Source organism: Pyxicephalus adspersus, chromosome 4, assembly GCF_032062135.1.
Source record: "Pyxicephalus adspersus chromosome 4, UCB_Pads_2.0, whole genome shotgun sequence".
NCBI lineage: Eukaryota > Metazoa > Chordata > Amphibia > Anura > Pyxicephalidae > Pyxicephalus > Pyxicephalus adspersus.
The window spans coordinates 147082355-147106915 of NC_092861.1; the positions used below are offsets into that span (position 1 = coordinate 147082355).

The following is a 24561-nucleotide window of genomic DNA, read 5'->3' on the forward strand; positions in this document are numbered from 1 at the left end:
TGTAACGGCCACAAAAGGAATGTGCCATTCCCCAAAATAAACCAAAGGCTGAAATTTTAACTACCAGCCAGGGTTCTCCGTCAAAAACCAGACAACTTTATAAAGCTGCAGGTTGGCTCCAAAAGGATTCGGTGACATCCAAAATAGACAGGTATTTTAGGACTTGACATTAGGAGGATATGGGTATTTAAAAGCCAAGCACACAGAGCAGGACGACAGATAAAAGTGTGTTTCCGGTAGAAGGTGGTAAAGATGACCAAGCAAAAAGCCAACGTATGAAAAAAAGTAAATTTAATTTAAAGTAGGGAGGGCACATTACCCCAGACCCTTTTCACAATGTATACCCTCATATTTGAGAGCAGAATTTGTTAAGAGGTAATCTAAAGCGATCTAAACAGCTCCATAAGATTAAACCACAAAAAAAGGTTCTGTTTAAATCAGCAACGCCCTTTAATGGGTTTAGAGGCAATGTCCAAACTGGCCTGCCAACGTTCCCAGTCACAAAACTGAATATAAATCGAGAGCACAACGTCAGACTGATTGAATCAGAGAATCAGGAAGGCAGCTTGCACAGATTCAAGCAGAAGGGACTTTATTAAAGGTGCAAAGGAGTGCAAACTGCTATTATCATGCAACAGCTGGACCCACCCCAGTTGGATAACACTTTGGGATTACCGCCATTAAAAGGAGCCTATGGGGTTCTGCACATAATTTGCCCTAGAAGGGTCTTCTTGCTATTGTCAATGGATGGTCCATACTCATGGCAGCCTTCATTCCCTGAACTAGAAAGTGTGCTATGGACACTTACCACATATTTGGCATCAGGCAGGGCATGCAGATAGAGACAGGAGATGTTACTTCTGCAATAAGCATTCTTACTTGCCTGATTGTCCTCTCATCTTCTTGCATAGCTCAGCATTGTTTGTCAGGATAACCAACACACGGTTGAACTCCGTTACATTATCCCAACCTGGCCAATCAAGACGGCTATAGATCAGAACGAGGAAGAGAAGTAAAATGATGGCGGCTCCCGAAAAGAAAGGGACCAGACGAGTATATTGCGTTTCGTTACGCTTTAGGCCAATGTTGTCCCAGAGCTCCTATGCTGCAAAAGTCTACACAATCGACTCTAAGAGGAGTTCTAGTCATACAAGTTACCTTTTTTACCCATCACTTTCATTTGTTTTTCATATGCCAATCATAAAGTGCACCTGTCAGAACTTTCACAAGTATACGAATCAAATCCTGAAAAGTAATTCTCAAAGCAGAACTAAACCCCGCTATACTCACCTATCCCATTGTAATGAAGGCGCCATCATCTTCCTCCTTTTCCTCATTCCCATCGTGCTTGGCCAGCCCGGATGATGTTATTCATTTAGCTCTCAGGGGAAGACGTAGTGTACCAGGCATCCCGGAAACCCAAATTTTCGATCAAGTAGGTAATACTTTTTGCAGAAGGGACATTGCCTGTCACTTTGTGCAATAAAGCCCTACCTGATTCCCAAATTTCTAAAGTGGAATTTTAGTTCCATCCTATACTCCAAACCAGTGACCTTGCCAGGCAGAAATTAAGCCATCAGCTTGCTGCAGGCAATAAGAAGCATTTTCTCACTCTCCTTCAGGCTGCAAAACTATCTCTGTAGCAGTGGTCAGGCTGCAATATTGTATTTATGTAAATAATCACCCTGGATGATGCCTAAACAAAAATGGTTTGGTCCTCATAGAAAGGGGGAAAAAAATGAAGGTATTGTCAGTGGGACTCTGCAAGAAGCAGAATATACCCAGCTGTATACAATCTTGGTGTACTTGAATATTATATTTGCTGTGAAGACCAGCTGAATTTTCTATGCATCAATACAGGACTACAAAGTACCTTTAAGAAGCATGCAGGTGTGATTTCACAAGGCAGCCCTGACATTGAAATACGTCACAGAAGAATGCTGCAGGCAGTCATTGCACCGACCGCACAAACCGTCCTTCAGAGAAGCAGTTGTGGAGAAACCCATTCAAAGCAATTTTTCTTTTTATCGGCCCACACTGAATAAACAGCTGGGAAAATGGCAGAGGGTTAACACCTCTTGTAATAAGTTCTCCCTTGCAAGGCTGGCTGTGCAAACAGACAGGGGCCTGGGAAGGAGCAATTCACCACCGGCTCCGAAATTCTTTTTAAGGGGGGACAATTGTGGACTTTATAGAAGCCAAAGAATGCAGACATGCCCAAGAATAGACCATGGAGAGGAAAGGGATGGGGATAAATGACAGTTCTGATAAGCAGGGGCTGACTCACACACCTTCTGTGCGAGTCCAACACAGATATATACATATTTAAAAGAAGGATTCAGAATTCCGTTCAGCTAGTTTTGTGATTCTTGTGCTACAGATATGGCCTTGGTTAAAAAAATTGGTACAGTTTCAGGCAAATTGTAGCTGAAATCTCCAACCTCGAGTGCCATGTTTGCCAAAGTGGTCCGTCCCCTCCCTAAAGTAATAAGCAGCACACAACCATTATTCTCCCTTTTGGAAAAATTTTATTTTATGCAACTCACATTTTCCACCAGGTACTGATCTCCGCTAACGCATTTCACCATCCCTCAGGTCTTAGTCTCTTCCCAATCCCTCACCCACTGCCTAGTCAGGATCTCCAAACAGCAGGGTGCATGAGCTCTATGTATTGAAGAGCTATATATCTAACTCCACAGGTAGCATGTTGGACATCTACAGAGAGGCCATTGCTTCCCTACAAATACCAAGCATGCTTCTCTGCAAAATTCTGGCAGATGACAAACTTTTCTGTGGTTGCTTTCTAAAAGAATAACAATTATTATAATGCCAATCAAATTGTTCAATAAGTTTTAGGAATGAGCAGCACTGACATATTGTCTATGCATTTTCTTAAAGATGTGCTTCCAGCCATATTGTCGAGCTAAGCTCGGGCCATTTAGGTCTTATTCACAGGAGTACAGAACCTGCAAGTCTGCCAGGTGTATCAGCACAGCGGGGTATCTGAAACTCCCACACAGGTGATACCAAAGTCAGCTTGTTTGTTAACAGAATATTTAACATGTGCAAGACATCAATTCTTAATGCGATACCGATCATTGGATTCCTTCATGCCACCAGCATGCGTTACAGGTGTCGCGTTCAGGTAGACAAGATTGTCACCCTGCAAGAGACATGTGACAAAGTACTTGAAAAGTACAGAAATAGTACCTCTATCAAGGACATTCTGCTTTTTAGCTTTTAGGTGACTTTGCCTAGGCTGAGGTCATCAGTCTGCTGCAAGGAGAAAGTAACATTTCCCCAGTTTCCTCTAGTGATCAACCCGCAATGTTGTAATTCTCTATCAAGTCACAATGGGAGACTGCAGCAGGAAGCTAATCTTTGTTAGATATTTATGAACACAGCTAAGGACTGAACAGGCACCAAGGTTTTGTGATCTCTGAGCTGCCATCACAGTCCAGGAAGCAGATGCTGACCCTGCATTCTGCTAGAATAAAGACTGCACCTTCCACCTGGAAATCAAAGAAAAATGAAGGCAATGGGTGCTCAGACATACACATGTGGAAGAAATAAAATTACGACCATCCATTCATCAGCTGTTTATGGTGGGGAAGGCACAGACAGCACAACCAACACTCGGTCATCTTAGAAAGTAAGCCCCAACAATGCACTTCTCCTAATCAATCTTTTCAGTCTCTTAAGGGTGCTATTGAAATGATTTTGTAAATCTGTTTTATAAGTACAAAACAATACCTGCTGATCCTGCCAGAAATCCTAGAGGAGGATACATTTTTGCAGTCTGTACCTATTAGTTTCATTGTTCCTGGTGATCTTGGAAGATCACAACTACTCTCTGTTCCGGGGGAAAAGGAGAAGGAGAAATGACTTGCAGTTCATTCTTATGGTGACAACGCTGCTCCTTTATAGATACACATTAGTAAGTTAGGATTGTCACCCTAGAACAGGAAGTGTCACAGGTGAAAGAGTGGAAAGCTTAAAATAAGAAAATAAATGTAGCCAGTAAACCTAGGCACTGGCAAGTTGTAATATATTACATTAATGGGGTTAGCTGAGTGGTAAAAAATGTATTGTATTGTGATCCAGTTCTTTAGTAACCACCCAAAAACAGCACCGAAAAGTGCAGGGTGGTGTGCCCAGCTAAAAGGGGCTGGAGAGAACCTTGGGGTTAGGATATGCCTTAAAGCTGGACAAGCATAGACAACACATTTCTTCCAATGTGTGGTTTAGAATCCCAGAGAATTTACCAATCCCCAGCTCAGAAACGGATAAAAAACTGGCACCAAACACAGCCAGAAAGATCAGCAGCTGTGCCAAGTTAGATCCAAGTTTTACTTTTGCTGTGTATACAGACATACTGCACATACACACTGATGTCATAAATGATGTGGTCAGTGTGCGGTGGTAGTAATTTAGGAAATGAGCACAACTGCAGTATCACATGTCCTTGCAGTAGGAAACTGATGGAATCACCAATGAATGGGACAGCTGTTATCTGACAATAGATAGGCTGAGCAGCCATCCCCCCCTTCTCTCATCATAGCACAAACGAACCGCAGCTACTGCAACGTCAGGCAATGAATGTTTAACATAGAAGCAAAACACGGCCTTGGAGTAAGTCAATTAACGAGGAGTCAGGAATGCAAGCTCAGGAAACAGTGGTAACAGGCCCATGACGGGTGGTTTCACTCCATTTTATTCCATTTAAAGCAGTGCCAACCACCTGGAAATTCCTTATCAAGGGGTACAGGTCACCCTATAATGCAGCCGTTACCCCAGGAGCATCTGCAAAGTCGTCTCTTTGGATAAACTTGTGGAAATCAGAGCAATGCACAGGTTACCCCCCTGCCCGTCAAGCAGATTGTGACCGGCATTCTTATTTAAGAGGGAGCTGCAAAGGCCCCAACAACTTGTACATTGGAATACCTCACTGAAGTTACAAGAAGAAAGATTATTGTATGTTGCCGATTGCTGTGGATTGCACATTTTTAAGTATCAATTACCAAATATCTATTGCACAGTGGAATTTTTTTTGTAAAGTAGCTGGCCCAGCAAAGGGCACTTTAAAGAGCCTTAATTTTATGGACATATGACAGGGCCCCAGAGGTTTTTTCCAGTCCTCTTGTGGGCCACTCTCACACTGGATAGTTACGTTATCAAGCTTTTACTGCAGACTATACCCTTTTTGCAGATTCGATTGATCCCAGCCTTTGCCAATGAATAGAAAACAATGAAAATTTAAGAGATGCTTTTTCACACATGGTGTAAAGATTTCTCCTGCATGCTGCTGATGTCTCAAGGACATAAAGTGAGAAAATCCACCCAACAGAACACACAGAAAAAAAAAACCTTTTATAACAAGTTTGTTTCTGTTGACGTCAAGAGTTGCTAAGTAGTTAATGTTAGAAATGTTATATCAGCATATTCTCAAATAGGTCAAAACTCTTGAATAATGGTGATATTTCGGGTTTAACAGGCCAAGCTGTGCTGAATACATCACAAGTACATTCCAGATCTGAAGATTCGGAAAGGAAGGGTGTCACCATCTTACAAGTGAAAGGCGCATGTTACAGGCCATGAGATAGGGTGTTTATCAGTGTGACAGTCTCCATTCTGCACCATCACTGCTGGCTGCTTGGCTAATCATTACAAAACAGTGTTCTTTGAAAGAAAAACTCCTCTAAGAATTATCTGCCACTAAACTGACCACATAAAAGCAAGAACACCTTTTCTGTGCTAGCCAACACTGGTAGTGGTGGACATGTACCTTTGCTTGAAGTACATGTTAAAATATTAAAAATAAAATTCCTACTCAGTTTTTGCCCTGATGTATATCGTCACTTGATAGGAAAAGGATGGGGGAGGGTAACCAAAATTTTACAGTTGTCACCCATGCAAGGAGAGAAAAGGGGACATCTGTTTTGGTGACAGCTGTGAAGGGTGGCTCTTTTTGAGGGGAATGTGATCCTGTGGAAGTAAAACAAAAAAAAATCTTTGATATTTTTATTATTCTTCTAATATAAAATATAAAGACATAAAATAAAGAATCTAACTGGCTTTTATAAGCTTTAATAAAGTAAGAACACTCCCATAAAGGCCAAGTCCCAATGCCCAACCTGCAGGCCTTTGGTACCTGCTATGTACCCCATTATAGACCCCAGCCGTTAACTACTGACCCAGCAAAGTCCACAGATAAAGAACTCTGCCTTAACTTGCTGCATGCTTGTTCTAGGTCACTGAACCTAGCATACTGCAATGACAGCCAAGCAACTATTGTTTCAGGTGGGGGTCAGCAATGATATGTTGCTTATGTCTTCACAATGAAGAATGCATCTACAGAAGGGAGAAATCATAAAAGAGAAGCACCTGTCCACAACTGCAGGAGCAGCAGACACAACAGCTGAGAGCAGAGACTGTAAGAAGGTGAATGAAAGAAGTGATAATCATTCTGTTCATCAATCAACAGCAGCTGTTGTCCTTAGCTCTCCTTTGCTGGACACCATTAGGAAGACATTTGTTTCCATTACAGGGCTGACACTGTTACACGTGGGACAAGCGTGCCCTGTAAATCGGGGCTTAACTAAAGCAAAAATATTTGTACACACTTTGGGCAATAAACTGGAGCTAAACCCAAAAAGTGAATCCGTTCTATAGTATAGTGGAAAGTTACATGTGTCTAAAGCTGCCCATACACTGGTCGGTTTATGGACAGTCAGGTACGGAATTGAGGTCAGCCCATATCGATACCTTACCTGAAAGATGGCTGTGCACTACTCAGTGCTCATCAGATTTCTATATCAATAGTAACTAGTGCTACTGTTCAGATTCACGTCTTTTCTTTTGCATAATATACAGTACAATAAATACAGCAGAGAATGCTTCATAACAACCAGCAGCTAACCGATTTATTATACCAATGAGCAGAGTGTTGTTGGCCCTGACAGCTGCTGGCTGTCTGGATTGCTCCTGCCCCAACAACCTGTAATCAGTAGAGGAGCGCCTTGATTTTACTGCTGTGTTATTGTAGACCAGTGTTTAACCCAGACCTTTTTTAATGCTGGGTGGGTAGAAATTCTAGCCCCTGTATTGTGACCAAACTCTTCAGTAACCACCCAAAAACAGCTGGGTGGTGAGTAAAAAATGCAAGGTGGTGCGACCGGCTCAAAGAGGCTGGGGAGAGCACTGTAGACAGAGGGAAGCACTCACCTTCGATTGTTGGAGCACTGTCTCCAATGCATCGTGGTGTAAACAAAAAAAAAAAAATCGAACAATACCACCTTGCTGCTCGGCCTATCAGTTGGTGTCCATTTTTCCTACCACTCTGCACCCCATCCCAGTCACCTAAGAACAGGCATTTCCAATTAAGGTTTATTGATTTGTCAAATATTGATTGGGAGTGTGATTATTTATAATAAGGCTTTCATTAGATTAAATGGTTTATTGAATTTAATGTCTAATTTATTAAATCCATTGTTTATGGACAGTTTTGACAGAACCTTGAATACCTTTGCCTTGAGTTGATCCTGAAATAAAGCACACTTCCCGAGGGCTGAGTATCATAGCTGCATACCTGAAGAGCGAGATCATAGGGAAATTCTGCTAGTTGCTGATAGCGTTACCGGATTTGGAGTGAGATTTGGTGGAGGTCACTGAGCCGTTGCTTTTCTCTTTGCTGAAGAGGAAGCTGTACCTGGGGACCTGCAGTGCAAGGAGCTCTGGTCAGCTTTAAAGCAACCTGTGAGATAACTTGAAGAGGCCATTGCTGCCAACCATTTACAACTATTCAAAGAAACTTCTCCAAGCCCATCATCCTGGCTTAAAGTCATGCAACAAACATACAACCTGTGATGTAGAATATATTTCTATCTAGAGTGCTTGTTTAGGGTTACTGAAGCCAGGATCCAGAGTGACCATGTTGCAGTTCCCATACTACAATCCTCACAAGCGTCGATTTGGAGAATTTTAACTTAAGGATGCTCAAGGCTGTTATATATTATATTAAGGTCAATTCTTTACATAATTTTGCATTTGAACTTTTCAGATGAAGGTTTTTTGGGCCCTAGCAATGACTAATATGCAAATGGCCAATATGCTGGGATATTTTTGTAATTAATTAGGAGCACAATGGTCAGAGGGACACAGAAAAAAAAAACTTAGAATTGTTTTCCATTCAGTGTGATGAATTATGCGAACAGAAAACAATATTGGGCTTCTTCACTCCTCCTCTGTATATAACGACCCACCGCACGTCATGCCCTACACACTTACATATGCTGCCCACTATCATACCCTTCACCACAAACTGCTGTCATATTCTTGCCAATACCTTGCACATGCTTCTTCTTAACATACTATTTGCTAGCATTCAAGACGTCATACCCAATGCACTTCTCTCCTGCATATACTCTCTGCCATCATACCTTTTACACTCCAAATCAATCCAACTTATTATTTGACATTCATAAACTGGGGCTTAAGTTTCTTAAAAGTTTTCAGCAAATAAACTGGCTTAGGGTTTAAAAGAGCCAATAAAGCCACATTACACAGCACAGAAAGTACCTATTAAACACAGCCTTCAACATGCCATTGTTGTCAAAGTGATTTTATTTGGTCTTAAGAATCCATCCTGAGGGTAAACTTTTGTTGCACACACAGCCTGCAAAGAACACCAGACACAGCCGACACTGAATAGAGACCCTTATGAATTAAAGCTTGAGGCACTGACCCTTTTAAAACAGAGATAAGAATTTATTTTAGAACTTCTCAATGTTTATAGATGGTCCCGCTCACTGACTTAAAGCACAAAAGTCAGCTGAATACCAGCCAAGCAACTAGCATTTTTAAGAAGGAAATCATCAACGGCTGACTTCCTATTTCATCGATTGGACATCTCATGTCATTTACCAACGAACATTCCGCACAGTACTAGCATCTCAATCCATGATAATTAGTTGACTCAGAAGCCTTTTTCTGGAAGTAGGATATTTACATCAATGCTGTGTGTATTGGAATTTTGCAGCACTGTCAGGTGGGAGGTCACAGTGCCATAGCTCAATAGGCTCACGCTCAGTCCTAGTAAGGTGACCAATATAACAAAAGCCATTTGTAGGTTCCAGCAAGATGTTTAATGTTAATTTTCTACTGAAGAAACCACTGGCTGTTGGTCAGAAGCAGCATAAATAAAGGCCAACTTCCTAGGTAAAAGAAGTATCGATGTTGGAGCAACACAGTAGACCAACTCACTTGGGCACCCCTAGGTGCCTATTGCATCTGTTGGGGTGTATATGGAAATGGCTGGATTTATTAAAGCCTCACCAGAATGGTGGCTCAGTGGTTAGCACTCTTGCCTTTGCAGCACTGGGTCCTAGGTTTTGAATCTCGACCAGGACTGTATCTGCATGGAGTTTGCAGGTTCTCCCTGTGTTTGCGTGGGTTTCCTCCAGGTACTCCGGTTTACTCCCACATTCCAAAAACATGCAGTTAGGGTAATTGGTTTCCCCTAAAATTGTCAGACTGTATTAATGGTATATGACTATGGTAGGGACATTAGATTGTGAGCTCCTTTGAGGGACAGCTTGTAACATGACTATGGAGTAATATGTTGTATAGTTGTAATAGCGCTGAGTAATATGTTGGCGCTAAATAAATACTGTGAAACAATAACCCATGTTTTATACAACTGCAAGGTATTTGCCAATCTGGAAAAAGGCCCAGTCATTTTGGTCCTTTGGACTAAGCTGTCCTGTCCTTTTGTAAGCTATAGAGACATTTTCATGAAGGGTAACAGGAGAGTATAATAAAAAGGTAATATTTTGGATAGCAACCCACACCTTTATCTAGGATCAAGATGGTCGCCCATGCAAAAATCAAAAAACAAAGCAACCCAATCACATACAGAGGCGAAAAATGTCACTACAGGAACCTTAATGTATAAATTACACCCAGCCATCTGTTTTGCTCCCTTAAACATGGAGCCAGGCCAACAATTTGCCTTAGTTTACAACACCCCATCCTCAACAACATTTTACATACATGCCAATGCACCAAAGCGGAAATCAGGTGACCAGCAACACCCCCTTAAGCCCATTTGCTTCCCGCTTTCTTCCCAGGCTGGCCACGGGCTTTCCCTACATGTTGCTAGGAAGCCCCGACGCTTCGAAAACACCGCTGCCATGGCAACAAATACACAATGAATGGGGCCGGCGACAAAAAACACTGCGCACAGTATTACAAGAGAGCTACAAGCCGGGGCAACAGGGCAAACACCCAAGAGGCCCCTATTCTGGTTCAATAAGGAGACGGGCAACGTCAAAAGAGTTGCGACGTTTGCTCGGGTGAGTGGCTATTTGCTATTTTAACGCTTATTATCCTATTTTTAGAGGCTTTATTAAATACATTTGTCCATTTTTACAGCATGAAAGCCACGGTATCCTATTTCCAGAGAATCCTCCAAGGTTACATTAGAATGGCTGGAGCAACTGTTCCTCATTAATCTTTAATGCAGGAACTGCACAGCAACTGCCTGGAAGGCTGAACCCCCTTCGCTCGGCAAAACGTTGCAGTTTTGTTTCACCCGATTGTTTCGCCCTCAAAAGACGGGGCAGCGGAGATAGCATTTCATTTAGATCACATCAGCATTCAAGTCTCATGCCTCACGAAGTGCTGCAGCAAAATACCCCCCAAAAAGCAGAAGCGTAGCAACACAAAAACAAACATATTATGCATCTCAGCTTGGTTGTCTGACGAGACAGCTTCCACCGCTGATGAAATTACCTTTATAAACGGTGAAGATTTACATGCTGTAAACACGATATTGATCGTAGCATCTGCTGCATTGCAACAAACAAACGGGACGAGGGGGGTGAAAGAAAAAAAATTCAAAACCTTGACACCCCCTTTGGCCAAAATGCTGTACCATGCACGTCATCCTGCTGAATGATTGTTGGGAAATGAAATACTGGTCAAATGTATTTTTTTTTATTTTCCAGTTCAAACGTCTGGAAGGTTGGATAAAACTCATAGCAATAATTAACGCAGAGGAGCAGCGGCGAGAAGGTGCATGCTGCAGACAGCAACGCAAAAGCCAGCAGAAGGGGGATCCCTGCTCATTCTTGCAGCAGCACAACCACGCTACAAGAAAAGCCATTCATAGCCAGACATTCGAATCCAACGTTTGCCAAGGGGGAAGCTCGCCATTATCCGAGGACCCCTCGCTGCATTAGGGATTCGTATTTGGCTTGAGACAGCCATAAGCGCTTTGCAATTTGCATTCGTACGCAATGAAATGCAGGGATTTCCCTTAAGTCTGTATTATGATGAGCTTACAAGGTAGAGCAGAGAATCTGCCCTCGATTGGCAACATGGCCAGGGAGATGTCTGTGGTTTCATTCTGTGCTAAAGGGGGGAAAAAAGGAGCTTTAGTCCTCTGAAGCCAATCCGAACAGAGCCTTTGTTTAATGAGGACAGGCCGATGACCTCTGCTAGGTTATGCCTTGCTGCGTGTACTGCTGCATCACAGTAATAAAGAGAATTGTGGAGCACAAACCCTGTATGGCAAATAATAAATGAAAGCAGCCACTCCGACTCCTATGGGGCATGGACACAGTGAGGTTAAATATGCGTCAGCTTCATTTTCTTGAACCCAGCAGGATGACCACAAATCAGGCAAGAACAGCTTACAAATTTAAAATAAACCAGAAACTCTGTTCAGCTAAAGCCAGGACTAAAAGTAGGGGCCCAGATGTGCTTACCAGTACCTATAAAGCAATGCAGGTTTGCTTTGATACCCCAAGTATATACTCAAATGTCTTTGCTTCTGCTCAGGGAAATACCAGGTACTTCCAGGTATTGAGCAGCAGGTGACTCAATCCATGTGACCACTTGGCCTTGGTGTGAAATATAACTACAGTAAAAGGAGCTTTACCTAATTTGGGAAGCTGAACTAAAGAGAACCTGTTGCAGTGCCATGAATGATGCATTAAAAATGATAAAAGGTCAGCATATCAGCAGTTTTTTCATGCTTCAAAGATTTATTTTATTTAGCTAGTAGTATTCTCCCAAACCCATTTTTAGCCATGTGCACCAGCAGGCTGTTTTTGGGTCACAATACAGGGGCCTCCACCTGCCTACAGGTTAAAACAATTCTGGGGAAAATACTCTAGTAATATTTTATACCCCTTCTGCATCCAGATCATAAAAAGAACCTGGACTTTCCTGCAGACTACTGCGCAACCAGGCTTAGAAGTGCCACAGTCTGTGACTGGACATTGAAGAAGCATTAGCATGCTGATGAAGGCCAATATTCTACTATTCCCTCAGTAAAGATGTTGAGAATTACAGAACTGTGAAAAGAACCAGATTCTCAATGGCTTCTAGTGCTGACTGCCTACCAGTGCTGCTGTGCACAGCATTCCAGGAGGTCCATATGCAATTGCCTATCTCTAGGTACATATAAAAACACACAAACAGACACATACTAAAAATGTTATTATCAGTCTGAAATTCTTGGATTTAATGTCAATGTCCTCTTCTTTGCAATACCGCCCAATCCTTATGAAAGCCGCATTATTTAAAAGGGGGAAGTAGGCAAAAGCCCCCACAAAGGGCCTAAACAGAAAAAGAGTGCGCAAGAGTACTGCATATAACAGTGTCCACCATATTATACAAACCAGTGATCATTAGCTGCACACTGCTGATCTTGGAACAAAAGTTTTCAAAATCTCACTGTAGCAATCACTATAGATTCTCCCAAAACTTTGGATAGGAATGACTCCCATTGGTCCAAATGCAGACAATTCTTTCTTCAGACCCATATGCTCATGGTAAAGCTAAACTCAAGGAAAGCCACTAAGTACACAAATATAGGGGAAAAAACACATACACATTAAAAATAATAAAATATACAGTGCAGCAGTCATTATGCTGCCACCAGTTAGAAGTCTTTACAAAAATCCCCCAAAGTATGCTGATCCATAAGACAAAGAACAGAAGTATCTGCCCAGTTACAGGCAATGGAATCTCCTGTTTATTATGTCCGGCAGTGCAAGTTCAAAGCCCCAAAAAATGTATTTGTTTTGAAACATTAAATAAACTTTACTGTGTTCTAGACTTGTTGCTAAATTCTCAGCACTATACAGCTACATACAAATGATATGTAGTAAAAATGAATGACTTATGACATTTAAAGTTATGCAATAAATCCTGATATTGCAACAATGTATCCAGATGTATGAAATTATCACAACAAAGGTGTGATCATTAGTTGATCATTAGCTTGATCATGTGCGGTAAGGTTATGGTGCAGGGAAACCATGCGTGTGCTGGAGATGCTTCACGCAGCATCTCACCGCAACTCACCCATAGAGGAAACAAATGGGGGTGGAAATGGGTGGCTAAATATCACCAACTGACAAACGTTCCATGATTGGACAGTGAACGGGTAGCAGTGGTTCACCCCTCTCATCCTCTTACCACCACCTGATTGGCTCCTGCTTCTACCTTTCCAGATATTAGTCTATGTGATGCTGCTACATATACTAGCCGCACAAATATTTCAGATGTTTTGAGCGGACAAATTCGTTACTTTGGGAGTTGTATACCTGCCTGAATTTTAGCTTTAAGGTAACAGAAATGTGTGAGCCATATCTGATTTTTCCTGAAAATTCTATTTGTCTGGCTGTCATGCAAAATCTTTGAGTCACTGAGCCACAACAGTTATAGAGATAAAGAATAATTGTTCTCCATTTTTTTTTTTTTTTGTTTGTTGATTGCTGGTCCTCGCCCTACGAATCAGAATTACAAGCCAACCACAACCAGGCAACTGGCTTTTTCACAAACATTTGTACAATGGAAAACAGCCAACAAAACCCAGTTTCGTAGTTTGATTCTTCTATCAACATCGGTCTCGTTGTTTACATCAAATTGAAGTGTGTATGGCTGGACACAGATGAACTAATGTGGCAAGATTCAATGGTTATTTAATATATGACGATTTATATTATTGGTACAGAATTCCTCAAATTACACCAAAGGAGAGAAGCTGGTCATTTTTTGTTTGTTTGCTGGCAATTTATAGCTCATTGGAAAATTCCAGAGGTTCTCAACCATGGTTCTAAGAAACCCTAGGGTTCCTCCAGGGGTTGCTAGGGGTCCCTTGAGTAATTTGTGAATCTCAGGTCAGTATACCTTGTTTCCCCGAAAATAAGACCTACCCTGAAAGTAAGACCTAGCACTATTTTCTAAACCTGCCCTAATATAAGACCTACCCCGAAAATAAGACCTAGTGTAAATCTGTCCAGTTCAGAAAAAAAACCCACCCAAAACTGTAATTCAGCCTAAAAAATCTAAAGCTTAATACCCCCATCTAAAATCCTAATCTAAAGTTTAATAATCCGCACGCAAGCCCTAGCGCCCGCCCCCCCCGGAAAGCTTAGAGTTGTCACCCGACCAAATTAAACATCCAAAAGAGGACCAATTATCCAGTGACAATTAGGAATTCCCCTTAAGTTGAATTTCTAGTGCATCTGAAGGTGAAAGAATCTCCCAAGCAGCGAATATCAAAAAGTTCATTGAGGTTATTATTTATTATTAAACAGGATATAGTGCCAACATATTAGGCAGCACTTTAGATTAAATGGGGGTTGCAAATGACAGATACAGACCCTGACACAAGAGGGCCCTGCACAGAAGAGCTTACAATCTAGGAGGTGGGGGAACTCCTTTTCTATCCAAAATGTAAAATAATATTCATACTTTTTATAAGACAACCAATACATCAAAAGTGACCAAATCAAAAGACCAACTGTCAGCACTAAAATGTTCTAAATTACAAAATGCACTCCTGACCCTTATTAATGGGCGATCCTTTCAATAAGGAACATTTGTCAATTGTATATGGGTGGTCCTAACTCCTTGAGCACAATACCGATGAGGGGGCTTTAAAAGTCCCCCTCACCAAAAAGGTCTAGAACAGGACAAGGCCTTATCATACAGAGCTGCGTCTCCTTGCACATTCCTCATTGCAAGGCTTGGAGATAGACTGAGACCAGCACAGCTGCTTCACCCATTCAGAGCAAATTCCACACACTGCGTGAGTCAATTATTACCCTGCATTTAGAAAACACCAACATATGTGGAGCCCACTCACTTCTTAGCTACACATCATGCTGGCCGACGCTCCTTCAGGCTGAAAGTATGTCGTATTTGTACACGGTTTCAGCACCTAGACCTTTTTCTTGGCTTTCAATTTCAAATGCAACAATATAACTAATCTGCTTCATCTAAATGCAAACATTCAAAGAAAAAACAAAAAAACCATTATGCCCCAGGTATCTGCCCTCCGTAGAATAGGGCCATGTGACAATACATCTCTATTGTTCAGGACAATCAAGCAGGACATGAATTGCACTTGGTGTTCCAGCACAGTGTGTAATCTTGAAGGATCAGGGACAAAGCACCTTGTTAAATGCACAATGCATTGGACGGCCTTTTTCTTTTTGGTCGACCTGGTCAGAAGCAGGAAGTAAAACAGGACTGGTGTTTGTACACCTTTTAACTCCTAATGTACACACAATTCATGCAAAGACTGCTCAGTGCATATTAGGTATAGAAGGGAGTGGATAAGTTTTACAGAGAGGATGTGTATTCATTAGTTTGTGTAAAGAGTAAATTGTTCAGCAATTATTTACAGTGAGAAAAGATTTGGACAATGCCCATCCTTGGGGTGCTGGAATTATCTACATGAGGTATAATGGTGAAGGTATAACGGGAACCCACAGAACACTATATATAGGAATGTGGGAGAATGCTTATTTTGAGCAATGGTGTAAAGGTAGAAAAATGGGGAAGAGTAAGATACAAGCAATTTACAGAGGCATGTGGAATATCTGGTGTAAGGGACAAATATTAGGACAAGCACTGATTGACATGAAGAGAAGAACCCAATGGAAGGCTCGGCATTAGGAAACAATCGGGAGGCCTGGTGCTGGGCAGGCAGCAGAATAAGGGCTTAGCATGGCAATGTTCCTCCTGGGCATGGTATTGGGTGGCTGCAAAGAGAAGGCTTATTGGCACAAGTAACGAGTGAAATACAGGAATATTAAAAGAAATTATTGTAGGCGAATTATGGAATTATTACAATCATTTCATATTGATGAACACCGGGTAGAAGGTATATGGACATATTAGAGGATAGCACTTGGAAAAACACAGCATTTGAGAAAGGAATGCAACCGGCATACTGGAAGCTCAGTGCTGGGAAAATATTGACAGGGAAAGAGTACAAACACAAGCAAGCTCCGGCAATGGAAGAATATCAAGAGGAAGCCAGGAGGTGGATGAGAACTGCTAGAAGTTTGGCCAGGGCTACTGGAGGATAGGGTTTGGGAAAGGTAGAGGTTGCAAAAAAGGAATACATTTGAGTACTGGAGACCTAAAACTGGGCAGTAGGAATGCAGGAGCCACAGGGAACAGTACAGTTGAAGCACTGGAGGTCCGGCACTGGGGAAGGGTGCCGTCAGGCTCTATCCTGGGCAAGAGTGGGGTGCTGTAGGCTTAGAACTGGGAATTGGTACAGGAAGAGATGCTAAAGGTCCCATGATGGTCAGGGGTAGGGAAAGGGGTGCTGGATGTTACATGCTGGGCTTGGGTACAGAAAAGGACACCGAAAGCTCAGTGTTCACCAAGGTCACTGCAAAATGATTGGAGGCTCAGTGTTGGGTAAGAGGAATAGAGGAGGCTCAGTGTAGAGAAGGTATAGAAGAAATACTACAGAGTTAGTGCTGGAGAAGGGTACAGAAGTGCAAGACTTCAATGTCAGTAAGAATACTGGAGGCCAATGCTGGCTAGAAAGTAAACTAAAGACCTGGTGCAGTAAGTAATGGCGGAAAGGCTGAGCTGATGGTTAATTTTGAAGGAGGCAAACTACTGCCTCAGCATTGGGGCAGTAGGGATGAAATGTAAGCTCAGTGCTGCATAGATGATAGTAATAGAAGAAAAAGAATACAACCAGAGCTACAAGGAGTGCTGAAGAAGTACATCAGACACAGAGCTGTACAAGGAGTTAAAAAGGATAAGTAAAACTTATTGCTAAACCACGGAGAACCAATCAGAGAGCTCAATGCTGCACAAGGGGTGCAATAGGGGTCCTCAGGAATAAAAGGGGGTGGTAGGGTTAATTATATAGGCTAATTTTAAGGATAGTTCAGAATAAAAAAGTCTGTCAGGAATGGGGTGAGGTAGATAGAATGAAGGAGAAAAGGGCACAACGGGTACTGGAAGCTCAATGGGGGCAATAGTGGTACTAGAAGCTTAATGCTGACAAATGGGGCAGAAAAGTCCAGGAAGTTTGGAAACAGAAAAATCAAAGCTGGCAATGGTATTGGTACCAACACTGATATAGGTAGCCCACGGCTGGCAATGGGGCAACAATGGTAAAGTCAGCTGAATACTGGCAATGGGTTTACTAGAGGCATACTGCTGGGAAGGGGGGCAACAGTGATACAAGAAGTTTAACCATTTCATTGGGGGGCGACTGCAAGGTCAATAATGCAATAAGGGTGCTGGATGTTAGTATGTTGTCAATAGGTGTACTAGAAACTCTGATGCTAGCAATGGGGGCAAGAGGGGTACTGGAAACCCAATGCTGGAGGGCTATTATAACCTCAGTATTAGGAATATGTGGCATTAGGGTTATTATAATCCCAGTATAAGGAATACGGGGGCATTAGGGGTATTATAATCCCAGTATAAGGAATACGGGGGCATTAGCGGCATTATAATGCCAGTATAAGGAATATTGGGCATTAGGGGTATTATAAGCCCAGTATATGGAATAGGGGCATTAGGGGTATTATCCCAGTATTAGGAATATGGGGCATTAGGGGTAATATAATCCCAGTATTAGGAATATGGGGCATTAGGGGTAATATAATCCCAGTATTAGGAATATGGGGCATTAGGGGTAATATAATCCCAGTATTAGGAATATGGGGCATTAGGGGTAATATAATCCCAGTATTAGGAATATGGGGCATTAGGGGTATTATATTCCTAGTATTAGGAATATGGGGGTATTAATATTCCAGTATTAGGAATATGGGGTAGGTGTTGCAGGCTCGGTCCTGAACAATGAGTGCTGTAAGGATAATGGAGGCTGTGTGTTACAGATCGGAAGCTCGGTATCGGTCAGGGGTAACCGATGTGTACCGGGTCCGGTGGCTGACCTCTTGCAGGGTCGGTTGTCAATCACCCCCCATAGAAATGAATGGGAAACAGAAGAGCAAGAGACAATGACCGTCTGTGAGCATTGCTGAGCTCCCTCACCTCATGGTGTCCGCTCTCCTCCCTCTGCCGCTAGTGAATGGAGACGTTCCTCTCCCCGGTTCCCGGTGCGCAGACAGGGAGTGGCATCCGAGCGCGTATACCGAGACACCCCAACACTCCTTAGGGAAGGGGTAGGGAGCAACCACAGTCTTCTGTACACCGGCCAATAACCACAATCCAGCTCCCAGGTCCGCACCGGTGCAGCTCTTCTCTCTGCGCCGCCGCTGCAGCCGCCCGTCTATCCCGCGACCAAAGGGCCTCACAGCGCGCATGCGCGGACCCAGACGCCCAGAACAGGCGGCGCGCGCTCCCGAGTCTGAGTGACGTCACGCGCTGACCAGGAGAACAAGGGGGAAAAAAGGCGCGGGCACGAATGGGACTTATTCCGCGCGTTCCCGAAGGCAGCGAGCCACGCCCCCCACAGCGACACTGATCCCGCCCACTGTGCCATGCTCAGCTGTTCGAGCAAGGGAGAAAGGGAAACCTGCGGGTGCCGAGGGGGGTGACGTCATAATGCATTAGAACACAGGGAACTCCTCCTTTTCTAGCAGCCACATGGAGCACCACAGCCTGCAATCTGCTTATAATTGGGGAGATTTATTCATTCATGGAGGCAGGGCAAGGATCTGGACGACTGTAGAGCTTGCAATTAATTCATTCCTATAGCACTGACAATTTCTGTAGTAGTCTATAGATAGTAAGAAAATAGTCCCTGCCCAAGAGGAGCCAAAAAGATATCCAGACCTGCAATTATGTTGGCAGGAATGACCACACGTTGCAACCTCTGAAACGCCCTTTGCATTCCAACACCTTGCTTTAAGAATAACCTGGATGCTTTTGTAGAAGCACAGGATAGTAGTCCCCGGGTTAAGGACATTCGACATACGGACTTCTCCAGGATACAAACTGGGTTTCCCTGCTCCATGGTGTGCAGAAAGGAGGCTTGGAGGGGGGCAGTTTGCATGACTTGCAGAAGAAATCTTTTGCTAAACACAACTGAGACTGAGCTCTTCTGCAGCATCTTGTAACACTTTAATGACCAAGACAAACTCTGCAGTTGTTTCTTTTTGCATATCAAAGCACAGCTTGCTCCAGGAGTTAATGAATGTCTAGGCTCCATAAAGTTTCTTTTTTTGCTTTGTTTGTGATTAACTGACAGTGAGGATTTTATAAAGTAACTGACACCTCACTGCCTAATAATAGGTTGAGACAAACACCTGTCCTAATTGCATTTATTAAAATAATGTACCTGTTCCGACTTACATATAAATTCAACTTAAGAAACCTACAGTCTCTATCTGGTATGTAACCCGGGGACTACCTTGTATTGAAGTTTTAAAGGGATGACACCAGACACTGTTGATCCAAGGAACATCCGATTGCCTCACCTGATCAGGAAGGAATTTTTTCCCCATTAGGAACAAATTGAACCACGCTTTATAAGGGTTTTTTTTTTTTGCGTTCTTGATCAACTATGTCCATATGGTTTTATCTGGAATATGCAGGTTTTAAGTATCTTTAGTTCTCTAGTGGTTGAACTTGATGGACTTCATGGATCTAACTATGTAACACCAGCCACTGAAAATCTAATGTCTGTAAGTAGTCTAAACGTGAGCAGCAATTTGTTCATTGAGATTTACTCCCAAAACATTTAAATGATGAGCAGGTATTTCTTTATGGGTGTCAAAGGCTTCTAAAAGGGATTTAACAGACCAAAGACTCTGCTTCTATAATAAGGTAACCCAACCCTAGAGGAGCTCCTAAAATAATATTCAAGATCCTGGCTTTAGCATAATAAATTGGTATGATTTATAGAATATTAGCCTTTAAAGGGGTGACATGCAATTTCTTATTGTCATAAAATCAGTTTCATGAGTAGCATGATCAGTGATTTGTAAAAAGATTTATATGAAAGATCAAATATTGGCATAACAAATGCATTCGACCCCCAGGGCTGGACACTGAAGACGAGGTAAAGGTGAGTATGTTTGGCAATTCAGCAAGAAGCCTTGCATGGAGTACAAGGTCTGCTTGCAATGCGGCACTTTGTAAATGTGGTGTAAATATCTGTTGAACCCCTCTAGAACTACTGTAAGTCCCTCACCCACTATGGACTACTGTAGGGACGTCTTTCTTCCTATTTCCAATCATTCAGTTTATGGATGAAACAAACTTTTGCAATGCAATGTGGTAAAGTATGTGTTACATGACGTGCCTTTTGTCAAAATATTGGCACCCAATGCACATCCATGTCTTGGGGCTGGGTTGGGCACCTGTGGGCACATTGCTGTGCTAAAACACTCAGATACTTAAAAAATGCAAATTAGCAAATATAAAATGGGTATACACAAATATACAAATATGTCCAAAATTTACCACCTCCATGCACCCCTGCCGTTCTGTCAGTTGGGGGGCTGAGCAGTAATCCAATTTGCCCCATTTAAAAGAAAAAACTGTTAGATCAGATCCTGCTGCCCAAATTTGTGGTACCTTGAGGTGATTGTGTGCAGTGACATCATCTATTAGCACAATATGACAGCTGTGCTTGCAAATCCCTAACATCTCCCTGTGTTACATATCTCATATTTGTGTGTTGTATGGACCCTTATGGGATTAGCACCCTAATTTCCAGTCATTTAGCTCTTGGAAGTTGCAAGATATGGGTCACAAGTTCAAAAAACATGAAAAGAGGGATCTCATCATTTGGGGGGGGGGGGTGGTATTTTGAGACCATGGTTCCTAGAGGTCTTTTATTAAGCCCCATGGGTTCCTGGCTCAATTTAGGGCCCCTGGGAGCCTGTGATCGTAAACTAGCCCCCCCCCCCTCTTAAGTGAGAAGAGAGCCCTATTTGTTTTCATGTTTTGAACTTGTGACCCAATATCTGGAACCTCTCAAATGCTAGGAGGCTTTGGAAATTTTGGGTGCTAAAAGCTAAAGGGGTCCTTTAGACATCCTGAAAATTTCATGTCCATGTAGCACAAGTAAATGTTAAGTGAAATTGATAATCTCAGGTCTATTCAACAAATGGATTAAGTGATATAGCACAGGGAGTTGTTAGCATAATTGTTTACTACCAAAGACGTCACTGCATACATTCACTTCCAAGGTAGCACAAATCCAAGGGGTAGAATAATCTGATAGCGCCTCGACCCTGAGTGTAGAAGCTGGTTTAGTTACAAAAGGTTCCTAAATTACACGACTGGACAAAATTTCAAACCCTTTGTTATGTACAAGGAATCACTCACTCATGTAGTTAGATGTTTGCTTTTGTCCAGTTTTAATAAAAGCAGTATTACAAAAAAAGTTATTTTTATTGTACCAGAAAGTTTGTTCCATCTCCATAATTCATCAGTCCAGAGTTAATGCTAAATTGATGAGGAAAACTTTGATTACGGCATAACAGATCCTATGGCTCAGTCCCTAAGTCTTATTGCTGCAGGACAGATCCTTTGTTTAAGTAAGGAAAAGAAAATCCAGAAACTTTTTTCCTTCGATATCAGGTTTAAATTTTCCATGACGCACCTGAATTAAGAGAGCTTCGCTAATGGCTATTAGGCTGTAAAAGAAGCAAAGTATCAGGAAGGAATTGATATAAATCATGACTTTTATTTCTGTTATTTGGGACTTCTTCATAAACATTGGGCAGTAAAAGCAGATACATCAGAGATTAGGACATACAGGAATATGGTGCTTTGCTGCAATGACTCCAAACATCAGTTTGTGGATTAGAGATCCATGGGACTACTGCAGGAAATGACAGCTGATCTGTATCATTATATCATTGTTATATTGGATAGTCAGTATGCTGTGGTCATGTGACTAATACATTAAAGTAGAAATGAATTTTAAAATAATACAAGAATGCAAGTTGTTTATTGTTGAAGGGACAGGCAAGTTCTTTTGAGCCATAAAACAAACTTACCTGCCTGTTCCCATTTTTTTGTATGTGTATGATCTCAGAATAGCTGTAAATGAATAAACGCAGAATGGCAAGATTCATCAGCATCATATTTGTGATAGAGTGGTTCAGGGAGCATGAGACATGATTTTCACACATGGAATGACCATTACAGAGCCCAGACCTAAACCCCATTGAAAATCTTTAGGATGAGCTGGAGAAGCAACCCACAGCGGTCCTTTTTCCATTATTAATACAAGATCTTGGTGAAAAATGAATGCAGTTCTAGATAGGAATAAATGTTGCAACAAGTTTACAGAAATCATACCATGGTGAATGTGTGCTGTAATTAAACCAATAAGTATGCAACTCTTTTTTTTACCTGGCATTATATAATAGAGACATAAGTCTTTTCCTAAACAGTTTGATGAAAAAAAAGAAGGGGAAGAGGTAGTAGCGTGTTCATCAATATATGCAAAGCCTATATGTACATATAACAATTAGATTGTTATATGTACATTGATATATGTAATTGTTAACAAAATAATAAAGCATTATCAAGGAGACAGACTGGCAATGAGGGAGTTATCCCCTTGTCAGACATTTGGAAGTCATCATCATCTGCCCCATCCTCAGTGTTGTACACAGTCCCTATAACGACGGCTCATTTTGCAGCGTGGAGCTGTCACAGGGATGTAAGCAGTGTACAGTGATTCTCTGACACTTCATCAGTAGCCCGGAAGAATGGAGCTTTAATTCAAAGCACAACATGAGAATCCAGCGCTGTAATGGAAAGTGGCGTCATAGTGTCCGGCCCAGTGTCTGCAATGACTAGCAAAAGAGATTTAACAACAGATAACACACACCGACAGAAAATTAGATCGATATTGACTGATTCAAAATAGAAAGAGGAAAGAAAAGACAGGCTTTTTGGCAGTATAGTGCAAAAACAAATATAGTTTAATAACACTAAAATTGACCAATCTATCAACATAGACCTTCTATGCTAAATACCTGAGCTATACATAATGATCCTAAATTCAGTTCTCATATTCACATATTCATGACTGAGTTGGTAATTGTAGTCAAAAAGGCAGCTTGCAATATTGTGTCTCAAACCCTGACACGTTTCGCTCCAAAAAGCTTCCTCTTTTTGGATATCTTGAGACTGCAATTGCTTGGTGAGAAGAGAGTAGCATTAAATATCAGACCTAGTGTAGGAGGGAGGACAAGAAAGTATAAGTCAAACTTATTCTTAGCTGAATATTAGAGTTTATTGGTTGTCTACAGCTCTCTTGTGCATGGACAAAAGTTCATTTATATAGAAGTTTTAATTGTTATTAAGGTTATTCTGAAGTTCTTAAGTATTTAACTTTTGCTCCTTTTTATTATTATATAGGTATCGATTGATTGGATACTTCTATTATGTGGTTATATAATCAATCGCCGTAAAAATCTTGATTCACATAGAAAACCGCAAGACGTATTAATGAAATTCTCCTAGAATCATAGAAGCCTTGATTGACGTGGACTAGACTAGCGAAGAATGTAGTTTTACATAGTATCAGATATTTACTTTAGTGTGTTGGTAGTTAGTAGAGAAGAGCAAGATGTCAGCAGCCAGCCAAAAAAAATCAATATTGATTGATCTGATAAAAAAAAAAAAAAATACTATATTTTTTTTTTGTTTTTAGTTCCCCAGCCCTTTTCTTCACCATTAGAGCTGCATTATTATTCATGGACTTGGACCCAATACTTGATAAAGAACTGTAAAAGTATCTAAACAACTACTTAAACAGTAAATGCAGAAGAGGGGGGAAGTAAGCTGGTTCACCAAGCAGATTCAAGCATAATTGTCAATATCTACCCAAAACAATTTGTGATATTAGTTGGCTCATCTTTCCCTGCAATAAAATAATCTGCACAGGAAAACGCCAGGTCAATAGCACCAGTGCTCAGAGATCAAGGTGCTGGCGTGCAATGAAGTCCATTTATGTTCCTTATGTGTCCAAAGATTCAAAGAAGCTGGCCTCAAACTGTTATTCTTGGCATGGAAACATTTTATTGTACCAGAGTGTTTTCATTGTCATGCTGATCTTGGCTTGGAACCACACAGAGTTCAGTGCCCAGGAGCCCAAGCCCTAAGGATGCCCATGTATTATCCTATTACTTATCTTATTACACTTATCTTATTACACTTTTATCAGTGAAGTTGGGTGATCCAGAAAACTCGCAATAGTGTTGGCTATTTGTTAGCAAATGTTTTTAATGCTGGACCAGATCCACCCTGGATCACCCAGCATCACTGAAAAAAGTGTATCCT

General features: G+C 41.7%; 1 protein-coding gene across 3 annotated transcripts in view; it reads right to left on the bottom strand.

Annotated features, from left to right (window-relative positions):
• Nucleotides 1-18624, bottom strand: part of ENAH (ENAH actin regulator) — a 52612-nt gene extending 33988 nt beyond the window's left edge. For all 3 annotated transcript variants that reach the window (XM_072409920.1, XM_072409919.1, XM_072409918.1), the window contains exon 1: nt 18340-18624. In XM_072409920.1, the coding sequence (XP_072266021.1) occupies nt 18340-18611 (272 nt within the window). In that variant the 5' untranslated portion in view covers nt 18612-18624. The remainder of the gene's footprint in view (nt 1-18339) is intronic.
• Nucleotides 18625-24561: the final 5937 nt, after the last annotated feature.